The sequence below is a fragment of the Rhinolophus sinicus genome, linkage group LG04 (genome assembly GCF_036562045.2).
Source record: "Rhinolophus sinicus isolate RSC01 linkage group LG04, ASM3656204v1, whole genome shotgun sequence".
Lineage (NCBI taxonomy): Eukaryota > Metazoa > Chordata > Mammalia > Chiroptera > Rhinolophidae > Rhinolophus > Rhinolophus sinicus.
The window spans coordinates 170,723,182-170,741,593 of NC_133754.1; the positions used below are offsets into that span (position 1 = coordinate 170,723,182).

An 18,412-nucleotide genomic window follows, 5' to 3' on the forward strand; every position below is an offset into this window, starting at 1 on the left:
ATCACTGGAAGAGATAAAGCCCTGCCTCTTGAAGACTTGTACCCCAGGCTCGTATATACAATGACTGGGGGGGTAGGGGATAGCGACAGCAATCTTAGATTGGTTTTAACCTTTAGAGTGCAACTTCACAGCTATTATGTATTTAATAGACACTTCCTGAGCACTCATTATGCACCGGGTACTGTGCTGAGCGCTGGGCAGAGATGAACAACATAAGAGGGCCATGTCCTGTCAGGGCTCATAATCTAGTAGGTTCGGTAGGCAAGGATAGAGGTAAACACGCCTAGCTGTGGGAATAAAGAAGAGAAAGCAATTTTTTTTTCTGCCTGGGGATGTGGGAGAAGAGAAAGCACGATAAAGGCGACATCCGAGCAGGGCCTTGAAGGACGCTGGAGCTGGCCAATTATTAAGTGTCACCACCTTATCCACGGAGAAGCGAAAGTCTCATATTGGCCCCAGGTGGCTCCTATAAAAACTCTGAGGCAGGTATTCCCATGAGCAATCACCCTCACTTCACAGGAGAAATTATGACCCAGAAAGCAAAACTGTCACCCAGGGTCAGGGGAGATGCCAGGTACAGAATACAGGTGGACTAACTCAACACAGTTTTGAGCTCCGCCGGAATTCTAAGACTTGTTGAGCACCTTCGGAATGTGACAAGGGTCTGGACCCGGAAGTTGGGAAGAGGTCTGCTAAGAGAGCGACCCCTCCAACCATTTGCCGGGCTTTCTCAGCCAAGCCCTCTGTCCCACGCTTCTCAGTCACTCACCCGCCGCTAGGCGAGAGGAAGTCGGTGTCATCTTCATCGCCCGCACCGAACATCGCGCTGGCTTTCGCCGGGCTGCCGGGAGGAAATCCGAGCGCTTCCTGCGCGTGTAGCCGCCGACGTCGTAAAATGCCGCAGCGGCGCGCTGCTTTCCGGCAGAACGAACTCTCGCACGGTTCCTAGGCCGAGAGGAGACGCTAGGCTCTGGAGGAGGTGGAGCAAAGGCGAAGGGGAGGACCTCGGGGGGGCACGCGCGCCGCGTGACGTACGTCTGCCCCGGCTCGCAGAGGCGGTGAAATCCGCGGGAGCTCCGAAGTCCTGCGCAGGGATTGGCCAACAAGGCAGGGGGGCGGGCAGGGGCGGGAATCGGCGGCCTCGGTGGCGGTCTTGGACACGTCGAGCCGGACAGAAGTGGAGGGGGCTTCTGAAGAGTCGTGAGGGGGTGACGAGTTAATTTTCTGAAAGGGAGGCGCCGGTTGCGGCACTCGATCTGGGAAGGTAAGGCCTCCGTCGCCCCTCTCTCAACCTTGGCATGTTCACAGTCCTTTCCCCTCCGGGACAAGGACCCTTCACGCCACTCTTCTCAGCTTGGCGAAAGGCTACAGGGCCCAGGATTGGCAATCTGAAGACTTGAGCTTTCGGCCCGGCCCCTACCGTGACATAGCTGGCGTGACCTTGAGGCAAGATGTTCGATGCCTCAGTTTCTCTGTCTATAAAACGGGTCCGACGCCCCTACTGCTTGTCCCCTGTGGCCGACCTTGCTACTTATTCAACGACCTATTTATCCAGTGCTTCTGTGTGCCGGCTCGTCGAGAAGCTGTTAGACCTCAGATGTCATTGAGTTCAACCCAAGTCTCTTCATAATGCCAGAATTTACAGATAAGGAAAATAAGGAACTAAGCACTTGAATGAGTCCGAGGTCACACAGAGTAAAGGGCACGCTGGGGCTGGATCCTTGGTCTCGTGCTTCAGGACTTAGTGAGCTGATGGGTGAACGAGAACCTTATCAGCTAATGAGCATGTATGCCCTTATGCTAGACTGGCATATACGTCTTGAGAGAAGTCCTGTCTCTAGAGTCCAGCTGTGCAGGTGAGGTGCAGGAGAGCTGGGGTATTCTGGGGGTGGGTGATGGAAAGGGGGAAACTGTAGAAGCTGAAAAGCCCTAGCCCCACCCTTGGCCTGGGTGTCCTTAGTCTTCCTTCTTTCCTTTTCCTAAATCAACATCAATTGTTGCTGACTTCTCTGCCTCTAGTTTCTACCCTTTCTGTATCTTACATACGTATTCCTTTGGTTAACCTGGTATAATTCTTGGAACAATCTTCAGGTAGGCCTGGCTTAGCCAAGGTGTGGATCCCACTGTAGCATCCATTTCCATAGATCTCACGGAGTTCTTTCACTCCAGGCTTTTCTTAATCAGGTTAGGACAACAGGTGTCCCTTACCTGAATGTTTTAATCTGTTAGCATGACATTGAAATGAAGTAATTGGTATCTCCCTCCCACAGAACTTCGAATCTCTTGGCGCCTTCCTTGTGAGGCTTTTTATTATTGTTTGTGTACTTCTACGAAATTGTAAGCTCCTCCAGGACAGGGACCATTTTATTCATGTTGGTGTCTCCTGTGTCACAGAGCAGTATGCCTTCTTGCCCATAAAGGGTTCTTATTAATTCTTTGTTAGATTGAGTAATGGAATTCATCCTTATTCCTTTATTCCTTAATTTACTCTCCTAGGATATTCATTCTTCCTGTGTGATCCAGATAGCATAGCCATTGGCCTTTTATTGGTAGCTTCCAGAAAGATGAAAATTTTGTACTAGCTGTGAACCGTCTGGGTCGCTTAGTCTCTTGTTAATTGAAGATGATTTGAGTATTTTAAAGGTCTAGGGGAGGGGAAAGAGGAAAATAAGATAGCTAGAAATATATGTAACTGTAGTTTTGTTGGTAAACTATTCTTCTGTTGAACTGAGGAATCAGGCTGTTGTCTGCTTCCTGTGTTTATTTTGCAGATTAAGATAGTTAAAGCAGTGAAGGCTGACACTGTTAAAGCAATGAAGCAGTAGAACAGGAACCCTTTTCGGTTCCTCTGTTTAGAATATGAATGTGGCTCCTTCTCAGGAAATAAAAGAATGAGAGTGTTTATCTTGTATTGTTGAGTAGAGGTGTTTTTATCTGGGGTGTTTAAATAACCTTTTTAGACAGGCAGGAATCCTAAAATCTGAATCAGCCTTTTCTGGTGGTTGGAGCACCACAAATATTCCTGCCTAGATTACCTTGGTGGGAACAGAGTTCGGGTTCTGACGGGCAGTATAAGGAAGTGGAAGATAGTGGTGAGGCTTCCTCAACTGCAGAACTGGGGAACCAAAAAAGCCACTGTCTTCCTGAATTAGACTATTGAACTATAGGAATCAGGAAACCTGAATTCCTGTTGCAAGCCCTTCTAACTTTGAGCTTGGGGCAGGCTCCCTAAACCCTTTGTGAAAGGAGTGGATTAGGCCCAGACATCTATTAAGTGGGAACACGGAGGTAAGGCACAACCCTTGATCTCAAGTTTAAATTAAGCATTTTTGTTTGTTTTGCTTAAGTACACAGCTTTTAGATGTATTTATAAAATGTATTGCCCTCAGGAGATTAACCAGGAAGCAGCAGTTTTAATAATTCCTTTCAAAATCAGCAATTTTGCTACAGAAATGACAATTTTTACGTACATACAGATACACCCACACTAATCTATACTGGTGAGGGCAATTAAAAAATAAAAATAAAATAAAATAAATCACTTTAAAGTGAAAAAAATTAAAGTTATAACCCAGTTAGATCACAGGTACAGCGATAGGGAGATGAATTAAAAATAGATTGGAGGGGGTGGTCAGTATACTGTTCTTTCTATTCAGTCACTGAAAACAGAAGAATGTTAGAACACAATTCAAGAAGTATTATCTGAAAACCCATGTAAGGCACCGTGCTATGTGTTGCCTAGGACAGGAAAATGAGTTAGTCACCGTTCTCCATGTCCTCAAAGTGCTTAATAGTTGAGTAGTGGGGATAATTGAAGTATACAAATAACCATAATAGAAGACGTAGTAAAGTAAGTCCCATAAGTAGAAAATAATTATTGTGGGATTTCAAAGGAAGAAGTGATGTAGTTTGGAGGAGGGTGTGGGGTTAAATAATGGGCTTTGAAGTTGAGTGGGATTCCAGGTGGACGTGAGAAAGTGACACTTCCCTGGTTGAAGGGTGGCTTTGGTGCTTTGGTGAAAGCACAAAGGCAGGACAGAAGACACAAATTTCTTACAAAATAAGAGTTGCCCTCTTCTCTGATGCAATTAGGGCTAGTAGTCTGTTAACTGAAAAAGTAAGTTAGTTAAAGCACGGAATCATAGAAATTAGTTACAAACTTTAAACGTTTTATTTAAACATGAAACATAAACATCTTTCTGCCATTCTTTTAACCTAAGTCTTTTCTTGGAGTGTGGGGCTCAGGGATCTCCAAATCACAGCGTGAGGGCCAAATCTTATCCTAACCTGCTGCCTGTTTCTGTAAATAAAGTTTTATCGGAACACAGCCACATACATTGATTTACATATTATCTATGGCTACTTTCGCATACCAGGTAGAGTTGAGAGTTGTGTGTATCATCTTTCCCTAGTCCTTCCAAAGCTTTCAAGTTGGTTTTCATAGAAATGACTACTAGAGAATCTATGCAGTATATTAGTTAAATTCTTAAGCTCTGGAGCCAAATTATTTTGCTACTTATTAGTTGTATAGGCCTTGGGCAAGTTGCTCAGTTTCCGGCTTTGTAAAATAGAGACAATAATAGTATCTGGTTGCTAGTGTTCTTGTGAAGATTATATGAGTTAATTCATGTAAAACACTTAGAACAAACAGTGCCTGCAGGTAGTAAGTACTCAATACTAACTGCTGCTGTTATTTTTTTCTTCTCATTTATACCTCATTGCTTCACATAATACTTTATTAAATTATATATATATATATATATACAATAATAAGCACAACTGGCATGAGTTGGTTTGTGAACAAACACAACTGACACCCTTTATTAGCACACAACTTCACTGAGAGGGAGAGCAGAAGTCTTGCTCCCTTGACATTGGAGAATAGCCTCTCTAGTGTGTTATTGGTTAAGTTGGTTAAGAGACTTCTGTGGGATAGGTTGCTAAGAGTATAAGACAACAGTATGTATAGGAAAGTAGAAGATTAAAATTGAAAAGGAGACCAGAGCCGTATTTGTCAAATACCTTGAAGGGCAAGGTGACAGGTTTGTACATAGCCCAGTAGGAAATGAAACTTTTTATTCAAAATGACATAGTGATGTAAGAAAAATTCAACTGGCTTAGGAGTGTATGAAATAAAAAGTAAAAGTTTCCTTAACCCCACTCCATATGAGGAGCCACTTCATTTTTCTAATAGTCCTTAGACGGTGGAGTTCTGAGGATTTAATGAGAGAAAGCATGGTAACCACTACTTGGGACACTAGTATTAATCTGTTAAAAACCTCAATCCAGTTTTTCTTTGGATTATAATCTCAATTTTGAATTGAGGAAAATAAAGGTTCTAGACTGAATGTGAACAAAATTAAATGACTGTCCTGAAGGTGATGATTTATACCATCCCCTTAAGAGTCTCTGATTCTTAAGGTGTTCCTCTCCTTGTTCTAGTTTGCCTGAGCTGCTGATTTCTCTGTGTGCCTTCCTCACCAGAAGTGCTACAAAAGAGAAAAAGATGACAATTATCATTGGAAAAAAGCAAGTGTTTACAGGGACAAAATCACCTCAACTAGTGAAAGATGTCAGATAATTCAGTGACCAGGTTGCACCCAAATAACTATGCCATTTAAAGTTGGCAAGCCAGGCATTGGGGAAAAGGGAGGAAGGAGAGAGGGCAGGTAGGTTGCTGATGCCTCCACTCCCACATGTAGCTTTTAGCATAGTAACCCCATTTAAAAAATCAGAAGTTTTCTGTAGTTTGTGATTGAGTATGAGAAGTCATCAAGAGTCTGATACTATTATATGTTAAAATGAGCAGCTTATGCCAAAAGAAATCTTATAGTAGGGACTAGGAAGGAAATGCTTTTGAAGTTCCACTGCTTTGAGTTAATATTTCATAATTTAGGTACCATCCCCCAAGCAGGGGAGGGGCCCATCCTTAGGAATGCAAAGCCCTGCAGAGAAGGAAAGGGTTGAGAAGGGTCCACCCTACCTCTTTTCCTTTATACAAAGACTTCTGTATATAACCTGTTTTTGTAGGCTGAGACAATGAGATAGAAACCTTCATTGCAAAGTAAGTGTGAGGAATGATTTGGGGGGAACTGATCGAGAGCAAAACTCTAGCAACAAGTGAAATATTAGAGGACCTTTTTATTCAGCTTGAGTCTTTCCCTAAATAAGTAGTAGAGTTATTACAGAACTATGCTGAGTGTTTATACAATTTTGAACTTATTTAGAGCACCTAGAACATTGTCATTCAATGTACGAAATGAAAGGCAAAGGAATGCTGCTGACTATGTTCCCCAAGCCCCCATTCCTTTCCTACCTTTTCTGACGGCTTTTTATCAGCTCCCACATCCCTGTGCATAGTCTATATCTTAGTACATCTTATGGATTTTAATTATTTGTATGTATCCCTCCTCCAGACTGGGCTTCTTGAGGCTAGGGGTTCATCATAGTTCTTTCACTCAATAGGTACACAATAGATTTGAATGAATGAATGAATGAATGAGTGAGTGAAGATACTGAGTTCTTTGGGGTCATACAGATAATAAGCTCCAAGAGCCAAATCTAGAACTCAAATCTTCTGATTGCTAGCCCAGTACTTTTCCACCATACCATGAAGCTTCTATCTGAGGTATTGAACAACTCTTCTCATTTTCATTTAGATTCTCTATGTATTTTCTTTACATCATCCTTTCTTAATTAAAGGGAGGGAGAAGTAAAAAAGGAACAGTTATAATCATTTCTAGTTTCTGCCTCCCACCATATTAATTCCCAGTATTCTTCACAGGCCAACCAACAACATTGTGATCTAGACGATTAAAGTCTTCTATAATATAACTAAAGAAAAGTTTAAGCAAAGGTACTTTTGCCTGCCTTTAATTATAACAAGGCAGTTAAAGCAATGCTTTCCCAATACAGTTGACCCTTGAACAGCAAGGGTTTGAACTACGCGAGTCTACTTACAGGTGGATTTTTTTCAATAAATATACAGTCAGCCCTCCATATCCCTGTGTTTTGCGTCCGCAGTTGCAACCAACTTCAGGTGGGAAACAGTATTTTCATGGATGCAGAGGGCTGACTGTATGCATTGTTCTATGCCATTTTCTATGAAGGACTTGAGCATCCTTGGATTTTGGTATCCACTGGGGTTCCTGGAACCAATCCCCCGCAGATACCAAGGAACAACTGTAGTTAAGTTTTTGGGGAGTCAAAAGTTATGCGCAGATTTTCTGCTGCGAGGGGTTGGTGCACCTAACCCCCCCTGTTGTTCGAGAGTCAGCTATATATATGTATCTGACCAGGTAGTGTTCTTTCAGTCAAACTCTAAGAGGCTGTATATTTTAAGTGACGTGAAAGGGATCCCTATGTGTGACTTGGATCTCCTTTCAGAGATTAATTTCGTCATGTAATGAGTAAGTAAGCTATTATTGATAATATTTCATACTTACTATACCTTAGAATTAGAAAGTATTTGACATTTTATTTGATCCTCGCAACCTGTGAGATTGGCAGAGTAGGTATTTTTATATCCATTTTGCAATAAATAGACTAGTATTTGTAGGATTTAGGTGATTTGCTTAACATCACATGACTCATAACGGTGAACTTGTGTCTGTAGCGTGGAGCTTCTGATGCCTAGTCCAGTGCTTTCTACACTCTTATCACACTCTCTGTAAAACACTCTTTATATAAATCATACTAAAGCACTCATGGTTAACACATTGGAAAAGGGTCAAGACTACAAAAGGATCCAGTAAAAGGATTGTGAAAGGGTACATCTCGTGATTGCTTTATTCCAGTATGTGACTTAACCAGCAGCAAAAGGAATCAGAGAAATGGAGTGTAATAGCTGGGAGATCCACTCCCTACTGGACTTAGGCCCTTCTGTCATTGCATAACGAAAAGTCCCTTTTCGTTTTGTTTGTTTGACATATCAAATTTCAGTTGTCCTATTCAGACCAGGCAGGTAAAAGCTTTTCTAAAGCCTTTGTGAAAAATGTAGTCGTACACTTGATCTTCTTTGCACAGAAAGGTGAGAGTGACAAGAGAAACAGGAGCTGCTGTGTTATTTGCCACTAAACCAGGATTTGTAAAGCTCAGAAACCCCTCCTGCTTCGCTGCTTCCCCACAAACCACCTGGACAAATGGGAGGGCTGGGCAAAGTGGTTATTAGCCTAGTGTTACAGAAGCCTTACATGAGAAGCAAATGTTATGGGTTCAGTTGACTAAAGAGTGTATTAGTATCATTATTCAATAACATGGGCCTCAGTTTCCCCATCTCTGTAAAGTAGTTGGTGTTAAAAGTTTAATTTTTTAAAATAGGAAATACATTTACGTAGTTCAGAAGTCACAAGGTGCACAGGATATTAGTGAAAAATGTTCCTTCTGCTCCTAAACCACCTCTGACCAGTTCCCCTCCTGGGGATCATAGTGTTACCACTTTCCTGTGTCCGTCCCCATCCCCAGAGGTAGTACAGGTGTTAATAAACAACATGTGTATACTTTTTTCCCTTTAAAATTTTTTTACAAATGGTAGCATAGAGTGCACCTGCTTTTCCACCTCATAATATACCTTGGAGATCATGTCAGTTATAGAAAGAGCTTCTTCTGTCTTGTTTATGGCAGCAAAGTATTCTATTTTATGGACATATAATTTATTTCATCAGTGCTCTATCAATGCACATTTAAGTTGTCTTTTCAATATTTTACAACAAATAACTGTTCACATAACGTTTCAGATATGTGTCAGTATGTCTATAGGATAGATATTTAGCAGTGGAATTGCTGGCTCAGAGGGTTTGTGTGTCGGACTGATAATTAAAGACTTCTAGTTCTCATATTCTATGAGATTTTAATTGTAAATGAACAGTGAAGAAGATGAGAAGGTATTATTTTCTTGAAAACATCTTAATTTTCATCTCGTTATTCAGAGACTACATCTTAAATAAATGCCAAGTATAGGCAACCTCACCCAAATGATGTTGAATCACAAACTTGACAAAAGTCACCTCCATCATGATCCTATAGATTTGTCTAGTGTTGTTCAGTGTGATATTACTCAGAACCTAATTTGTAAGGTGAATGTTATAAACTTAGGACAAAAAAGGACTGTCTCCCAACGACTTTTACCAGTACTTACCATATAAAGGATTTGGAAGATGAGCTGGTCGTTACAGTCCATGTAGGAAATGAAAATGGAATGATAAAGAGAGCCTCACTCATATCTGTTTATGTGTGGTGTTTACTGGCTTCCCCGGGGTTTTGATGACTGGTATGCATGATAATTTTGTGAAATGGGTGATACCATAACAATCACTTGTCTTTTTGAGGAGCTGGGGACCATAAGCAGATGAGAATTAATATCAGCCCCTCATACTTTTTTGACCATACCTCCTAAGCTTCCTTCCCTCCCTTTCTCACCTCCATCATTCTCTCTCTAAGTGCATTAAGCCATTTGTGTAATTTGCTCTGTAAATAGCAGGTTTCAGCCAGAGCCTCCACCTTTTCATCAGCAAATTCCCTGCAGCCCCTGGAATACAGGGCACTTAATAAATACTTGTTGAATTGAGTTTGGGTAGATGTCCGAGTGCTCTAGCCTCTACTTGGCTGCTCTCTCAGGTGACAGGCATATCCTTCCTTTTCCCTGTACAGCATGGCACACCTTCCAACCCACCCCTATGCCCACCTAATGTGATTCAGGAAGGGGCAAAAGGCCAAGTAAATTATCTTGAAAAGGAGTATGTGTCTGTGTATGTTTAAGTAAATATTCACACACATATCTTTCTGGCTCCCATTGCCACTCTTTGTGCTGCAGTTAAAAATTTGGAACTTTATTTATTTAGCTACACAATAGTGGTAGCTATGGAGTTAGACATCCTCAGTAGGAATAACCTAGGAAGATGCAATTAAAAACAAACATGTCCCTTTTAGTTCCCACAAATCTCATTTTATGTATGAAGTCATAAAGATCATAGTGAATATTAGATTAATAGAAACTCCAGCTTATAACCGAATGTTGTACATTCAGAAGAGACAATTTGATTAGTGTTGGCTTCTTTGATTTTAGAATAAAGAAACTTGTCTATGTACCATGCTTTAAGCATGCATAGACTCTCTGTGGAATAGCGCTAATAAACTCTGGGATAGGAGAAAAGCAGGCCCACTTGTGGGCTATAACTCCTACAGTTATAGAAGACAGGATTATAGGGTTTAACATGTCGCTCACCTAGTTAAGTCCCACGTTTCCAGATGCAGGCATTCTTCAATGCCAGATTCCCAGGGAAAATTACTGCTGAGTGGCTCAAACTAGATGCTTCACTAAGCTTCTTTCTACCTGTTATTTAGACAACTTGTAAAAGGCCCATGCACTTTCTAGAAAATGACCATGAAAAGAGTTTCCTTTACTATTGTTTCAGAAATACCACAAGGTGCACAGTGCCATGTTACGGCTTAGAATTAAGGGGGTAGAATTACTACAACCCCTTATCTACTGTTAAGAAACTAAAATGTAGGAAAGATAAAATGGGCAAAAACAATATAATATGTCATATTTCCATTTCAAGATGGCATTTTGAGTACATCTCTTTAACAAAATCCTAAGGAAATGACTATAAATATAAAAAAAGAGTGATATTATGATTTATAATAAAAATATATATTTGGTCTTTATCCCATTTCTGGCACAGCTCCTAAAACTCTTGGGATTTCCTTAGTGAAGAGAGCAATGACTTGGAAAGCCCCCAGGGTCTCCTGCTAAGGATGGGGGCTGGTTGCCAGTGAAGCCTCCCAAGTGACTAGAGGGTTGAAATGTCCAGCCCCACCCTAACCTCTGAGGGGGGTGGGGCGAGGCTGGAAATTGAGTTCAGTCACCAGTGATTTAATCAATCAGGCCTATGTAATGAAGCCTCCCTAAAAAGGCTAAAGGATGGGATGAGGGAGCTTCCCGATTGAAGAACCAGAATGCTTCCACGTGCCACTGTGCTGGGCCACAAGCTTCAGGAAGACAGAAGCCCCTTTGTTTGGGACCTTGCCCTATGTATCTTTTTATCTGACTGTTGATGTGTATGCTTTAATGTATCCTTTGTAATAGGTCGGTCATCAAGTGAGTAAATGGGTTTCCAGGGTCCTGTGAGCTGCTCTAGCAAATGAATAGAACCCAACGAGAGGGGGTCATGGAGACCTCTGACCTATAGTCAGTGTTTCAGAAGCAAGGGTAACAACCTGGGTTTATGAGTGGCATCCAAAGTGGAGAGCAGCCCTGTGGGACTGAGTCCTCAACCCGTGCAATCTGGTGGAATCTGATGCTGTCTCCGGGTAGATAGTGTCAGAATTGCATTGAACTGTAGGACACCCAGCTGGTGTCGGAGAATTGCTTGGTGGTGGGGAAACACCCTGCCCCCACAAAAAGTGTCTTTCACAAGTAGGAAAGAGGGAGAGAAAAGCCTGAAAGTTTGAGACATTTCAAAGAAAATAGATGCAGATCAGAATCAAATTGAAGCCAATTGCTGACCACCTGATATAACATAGGTGAAGGACATACCTGCCTGTGAAGGGAAGTGGACAGGATTCACTAGCACACCCTGAAAAGTCACAAATTGAGAACAGCAGAAGTTAAAAAGAAAGCTTAGTTATGGAGTAATGGGTGAAGGAGAAATCAAAGGGCTTGGGGAATTGTACCTGTGCCAAGTTTAGAAAGAACAGTAGATTAAAAGGAACAATTAATGAATGTTGTAACCCTGTGCTAAGTGTTTAGATGCATGCTGTCATGAAGTAGGTGCCGTTGTCGTCCCGATTTTAGAGAAAACTAACTTGCCCTCTTAACCACTACGCTCGCCTAAGTGAACTCCTAATAATCCTTAAAACAATCCTAAGAGGTTGGCTACTTTTATTATCCTGATTTTAGAGCTGAGGCACAGAGATATTAAATAATTTGCCCAAGGGCCCACAACCAGTAGGGACAGTTTTACCAGTTAGAGAATGAGCATAGCTCCCTGTGTACTTGGAGAGTCGCCATAAAAAAGAATGGGGAAATATCTTTTCTGCCCACAGCTTCCTGGTGTGTTTTTTTGTTTGTTTTGGTGACTTACTCAGTATCTCAAACTGAACTCCCAATCTCAGAAAGGTAGGAGTTGATAGTTAGGGACAGTCCCTAGAGTGCTAAACTGAGAGCAAATCTTAATTTCATTAATCACGTTGGGAACTAACATCCAGCAATTTCTTCATACAAAACAGTGTGTTTTAAGGTTTGTCTTTCTGGTAATTCAATTCCTGTATTTTGTAACTAATCTAGAAAAATAAAACTAAGAAGACACGTAATTTCCCCTTCATCCGGAACTCAGAGATTTTATTCACACACTAAGTGAAAAAAACCTCTCTCAATACCAAAGATGAGCCGTTGGTAATTCAGTGTTTGTCCAGAAGGTTCTTTGATTAATACGTGGTGGTATGTGTAAACTTTAAGTGAGACTATGCTGGCTCTGTGCCCTTTTGGAATATCAAAATATTTTATTTTAGATCCTGGGTGAATCTTGACTTTTTCTTTCTTTTTTTTTTAAGCTCTCCTTATTAAACATCCAGTTCTTAAATTCTTTGTACTACATATCTATGTTGTACGTTGTTTTCATTCAGAACTGGGGGTCTCAAATTTTAGAGTGCATAAGAATTGCCTACATAATTTGATAAATGTCTAGATTCTGAGACCCCATTCTCTGAGAGGAGATTCAGTAGTCTGGAGTGGGGTCCATAATTTTCACTTTTAGCCAAACATCTCAGATGATTCTGATTCAGGTGGTCCTTGGGCCACACTTTGAGAAACCCTTGAGCTGGGAGCAAAGTAATTAACACGTATTGTTTATAATCTGTTATTAATGTGCCAGTCGCTTTCACATGTATTTTTATATTTCATATTCAAAAGACTGTGAGATTTTGTTATTCTAGTTTTGTGGGTATATATTATCCCCCAAAAGTTTTAGCAACTTGTTCTGAATTCCAAAGATGGCATAGCCGTATGCCAGTCTGACTCCAGGAACCAGGAGGGCGCTTGCTCTGGCTGTTTCTGTGTTGGCAAGGTATCTCTCAGTAGAGATAACTGTTTTAAAGTTGGTAATTTGAAAATTGTTAGAAAGTGATATGAACAGAATGCTCTGAAATGTACTTGATAAGTGTTAAAGCCACTGAAATGTTAGAATGTTGAAAGCATATCAATTAATATTAAAATGTGTTTATAAAAGACAAATATATGGATTTTGTTTCTTATTGAAATCATATTATACACACCTAAACTTTTCTAATTGAAATAGACCTCAAAGATGAATTATTCTAGCTCTTCACTAAGGAAACTGACCATAAAGATTCAATTACCTAATGTATTGGAAAAACCAGGCTAGAACCAAAATTTCCTGATTTCTAGTCTTATGTTCTTTCAAACTGTAATAATGATAAAGGTTAAGATAGACTCCAAACCCACATGTTGCCTGAGAATTATCCAAAAGACTGTTGAATCAGTGATTGGAAATGATGACCCTCTGTGACAACATTCAGAATTTGGAAGTTCACACAGAGGCATAATAATCCCAGGTGATGTAGCATTTTAAACGAATAGAATAAACGGTGACATTTTTATGTTATTCTTAAAAAGTTCTCTTTCTAACACTGAGAATATGTAGCAGAAATGTATTTGGGGCTTTTGTGAATTTTAACAAAATGCTGAAACATGGCCTGGAGCTCAGGCTATATGGAAATCCATTCTCACCTTACTCAGAGCCATCTAGAGGTGAAACAGCCCCAAATATTGCAGGTAACAGTTTTAGCACAAATTGTATGCCTTAACGTGGTACAAAGCATTGCAAGACACAACTACTCTGGAGGTAGGTACCAAGTAGATTTTGCTCCTCCTGGACAACTTAATAGGCAAGGACTTCATACATAGACTTGACAGGGCACTTGGATAACTTGCCATTGGTTTACCCCAAATGTAGGGAATATCCGCTTGTGCCTCCCAGGTGAAATAGGTCTACATTTCTTTCTACACTTCTCTCAAATCTACAACTCTGTTTCCTTATCTCAGTATTTTGGGGTTGTCCCCAGAAAGCAAAATAACTAACTTTGTGTTAAGAGACAGGGACGCAAGGATGGTTGGATGAAAAGTACCGTGATACAAGTAATCGGAAGAGCACAGGACTTCGAGTCAGAACTCGGGTTCTAAGCGCAGTGCTGCTAGACCGAGCGCCACGCTACCTGAGCTAGTCGTTTACCCTTCTGTACTTTGATTCTCCATCTATAAAATGAAGAGCCATTCTTGTGTAATCCACACCTGTCCTTCAAGGACGTTCTTAGGTTTGGAAACATATTACATTGTTGTAGCTCAGCAGAAAAACCTGAGAACATGCCACAAAAGTAAATGAAGTTACTATTGGACCCATGCATAGAATCAATCAACAAGTTATTTATTGAATACCCACCAAAAGGTATATCAGACTGCACATAGCCTTTTTTCCTCAATATTTCTTCCCATTCATTACTTGATTTGAATCATTTAACAACCCTGAAGGAGAACAGGACACATATTATCTCCATGTTTCCCTGAGTTTCAGATGAGAGACACTGAAACTCAGATCAAAAGTGATTCTTAATTAGTTGGGGGTGATTTTGACTCCCACAGGACGTTTTGCAATGTCTGGAGACATTTTTGGTGCTCACAGCTGGGATGGTGCTAAAGGCTTGGGATACTGGTAAACATTTTACAGTGCACAGGCTAGCTCGTACAGCAAAGAGTTATACAGCCTCAAATGTCAACAATGCTAAGATTTAAGAAATTCTGACATAGGTGTTTTACCCAAAAGAATACAAAGGGATGGAGTTGGATGGACCAGATCTTGGATTCAGTCTAATGTACCTAAAACAGGACATTAAAAAATGCGGTCACATAAATTCTGGATTTATTGCTAATGTTTTGAGGAAGTATGAATGAAAAGTGGGATTTGTTCATGCCACTGTTGAAGGTTTCCATGAATAGTACAGATTGTATAATACAATAAAAATCTATTAAGCATTTGTGTGTCTTTCAGTCCGCTCTCCGTGTCCCACAGGGAGCATATTCTTTCATCATATTTTTTTTATTTATTGAGCAACTACCAAATTTGAGTCATTTACCCAAGTTCTGTTGAAATCTGGGCACAGCCCTTTTAGCAGCCTCCATACAAAGTACCTACTGCCAATCTAAAGACCTATGGAATTGTATAGGAAATGTCACCAGGACACTCGGCTAGAAATTAGCAAAGCTAGGACTTTGTGCCATCTGACTCCAAACTCATGCTCTTAACAATATTCTGTAAGCTTACATGTAACTCACCTACAAAGGGTGGCATGTGACTTTAGAAGCTCTTATAATCCAGGATAGTTCTTGTAGAATATTCTTTAGTTTTGCCCTTCAAGCCATTTTGTAACCCAGAAGTTAGAACTTTCTCCTAATCCTAAAGTTTTAACAGATGTGTTTCTGGATTCTGGCAAGTTAAAGGATTATAGCCCATGGTTCCGTAAGGATGTTTTTTTCCTTCTTTCAATGGCTCACAGAGAACTTGAGCAGGAAATATTAGGGAAAAACAAAGGCCAGTTACGCTACACAGCAGCTAAAGTACTGTATTAAAATATAAGCTGACCATATCACTTCCCTTATTACCCATAAACAACTTCCAGTTGCCTTTGGAATAAGATTTAGTTTCCTTAAGTAGATCTTTAAAACCTTCTTAATTGATATCCCTTCTGCCTCTGGCTTCAACTTCATTGGCCTCTTTTCCTCTCAATGTGTTTTGTTCATACTGACCTTAAATGGCCTTGATTCTTTTCTTGCCTCAGGGTTGCTGTTCCCTGCCCTTCTACCCAACTCCAATAATGTATCAGCCTGTCTAAATGTTACCTCCTCAGAGAGGGCCTTTCTCTTTCTCTACCTGCCCCCTCCATCTAAGTTAGTGCTTTTACTGTTATCCTCTATCACAGCACCCTGTTTACTTCCTTCATACCACTAGCACAGTTTGTAATTATATAGACCTACATATATTTATTTGTTTACATATTTAATGAGGGTTTCCTCTAGATTAAGATCCACAAAGGCAAGAATCCTGTTTGTTTGTACCTGGCTCCTTGTAAGTAGATACTGAAATCTTCACGGATTTTATAATAATTAAATACTGTTTGAATGAATAAATATTGAGTGTTCTTCCAGATGCATGAAGGAGGTAGAAATTTGTTACTTGCTGTGTTTATATGGCACTTTCTATCATATTTTAAGAATTGTTAAGTCAAAATTGCTGTAAGAAAAGATTACTAAGGAAATAGATTTCTTCTGTCAAGAATTCATGCAAAAGGTAGCATTTTAACTAAACCTTAAAGAATGAGCTAGACTATACATTCAAAAGAGCAAATGGCCATGTTTTAACTTTATCCTAATTCTGACATATTTAAGTGCATGTAGATGTTGAATAAATAATGGCAGGATTTGCACATATACAGAAAATGGTAGAGGAGACGGGGAAGGAATGACAAGCCAAAGAGGCATACAAGTGTCAAAATGCTAAATTTATTCAGGAAAAGTAAAATTAGTTTCAGTGGAATATTTGAATGTGAAGAGGCTTAGATTGAGATAAGGTTGGAAAGTAAAGTCTGTACAGACATACATGCAAGATAGCGAGCATAAAATAAGTGTTATCAGTATCAGAAGTTACATATGAATTTGATTAGGTTTCTCTTTGCAGACCGAAATTAGTTTCTGGGAGTACAACCCAAAGTGCAATTTACAGCTTGAGAAATACATGAGGATGGCATCTGGTTCAGCTTGGAGTACTGGTTCTATTATCAACATCATCACCATCAAGTAGCAAGATTCCTGTACTTGGCTTGGCTGGAAAGAGTGTTTTCCTTATTTTCCTGGAAGGGAACAACACACTAGCCTGACAACGCCTGAGGGGTGTTTGAACAGTTATTATAGAATTTGTATTTTACTGAGGAGCTCCATGCAATGACTTCTAAAGTCCTTCCGAGGCTTAGTAAGGTTTTTGTGACGCACAACTTGAGACAGGGCCCTCCGGTTTCCATGTCACGTGGTCTGCATGTAGATGAAGAAAAGGCTCTGTTCAGGTCAATTGTAGGAGCCAAACTTTTTTCCTTAGCTGGGTCAAGAAGTATCCAAGAGGAGCTTATTAAATATCTGCAGTTGATGAAGATGAGAAGGAATTTTGGAGAAATAGCTCCATTCAACTGTTTCTTCAAGTTTCTCTCCTATCAGCATGGGTGACAGAAATAGGCACAGATTGAAAAGATTATAAAAATATTTTAGGGTATTTTGTGAGACCTAGACCTTTAGGGTATTTTGGGAGTTACTAGGAAAGGCAAAATGTGCTATGAATGTTCAGAGATGTTAGAACTAGACTTTGGACGATGAGGATTTGTTGCATTAGAGATTATAAGGCTGGGCATTCCAGACTGAAGAAACAATGTGAACCAAAATACCAGACAGGAAAGTGTGGGATATGCCCTAGGAACAGTAGAAACTTTGGCAGTTGGGCTTCTTTGGCTGGAACAAAGTACATGTGGTCCGAAAGGTAGGGTTGGGGGCCTTTATTTTAAAGATCTGTGTGCTCTCAGAACAAGGAGGTTAACAGACAGTGGAGAGGTCAGTAGGCAGTGGAATTTTTTGAGCAGATACGTAGAACCATGCCTTCGGTAGATTCATTTGTCATTGATGTATCATATAGGATGAACAGAGGGCAGGGGTACTGATAGGAAAACCCGTGTTTCTAACAGAGCTGCTGATAGTGAAAACCAGAGGCAGGCTGGGTGAATTTACTTGGGATTAGGAAAAGTGAGCAACATTGTAACATTTATGGATACAAAATTGTGACATTGGGTTAATAGTAAGGAAAGTTTAATATAGAGTAAACCCAGAGAGGAGAAAGAGGATACTTAGGTTCTAGCCAAGGTACCTCCACAGCTTTCTAGTCTAACATTGATCAGGTTGCTTAAACTCTCTGTGCCTTGGTTCCTCTGAATCAAGAAGAGATACTATGAGGATAGAATAAGATAATAGTAGGATTTACAGCAAGGAAATGCCATTGTTTCATCCCATGTCATTTGTTCAGGTTCCATGCAATGATTCATTTGGTAGATGTACAGAGTAACAATATTTTTAAGTTAATCTTGTCTTACAGTTTGCTCTGTTTTCTCTACTGTCCTTTTATGTGGCACTTGTCAAGGTTTAGTGCCCTAGAGACTTACTTTATATAAAGGATCTGGATCTGGCATCTCAGACCGCTTAAAGGTCAATCACAGCTAGTGTGTTCTCTTCCTTCTACTTTTAGAAACAAGTGTGAGTTTTGTTTACAGTCTCCTCACATATGTCACAAAACATATTTTACAAAAGTAT

The 18,412-nt window shown here is 40.3% G+C and overlaps 2 protein-coding genes across 4 annotated transcripts in view; one reads left to right on the forward strand and one right to left on the reverse strand.

The window, feature by feature from the left end:
- Positions 1-927, reverse strand: part of FKBP15 (FKBP prolyl isomerase family member 15) — a 50,396-nt gene extending 49,469 nt beyond the window's left edge. The window contains exon 1 of the mRNA XM_074331535.1: positions 770-927. Within this exon, the coding sequence (XP_074187636.1) occupies positions 770-822 (53 nt within the window). The 5' untranslated portion in view covers positions 823-927. The remainder of the gene's footprint in view (positions 1-769) is intronic.
- A 197-nt stretch (positions 928-1,124) lies between these two features.
- Positions 1,125-18,412, forward strand: part of SLC31A1 (solute carrier family 31 member 1) — a 30,903-nt gene continuing 13,615 nt past the window's right edge. Inside the window, exons 1-2 of one of the 3 annotated variants that reach the window (XM_074330853.1) lie at positions 1,141-1,264; positions 5,443-5,529. The gene's annotated coding sequence lies outside the window, so the exon portion shown is untranslated. The other 2 variants (XM_019754635.2, XM_074330852.1) reach the window with 2 other exon arrangements.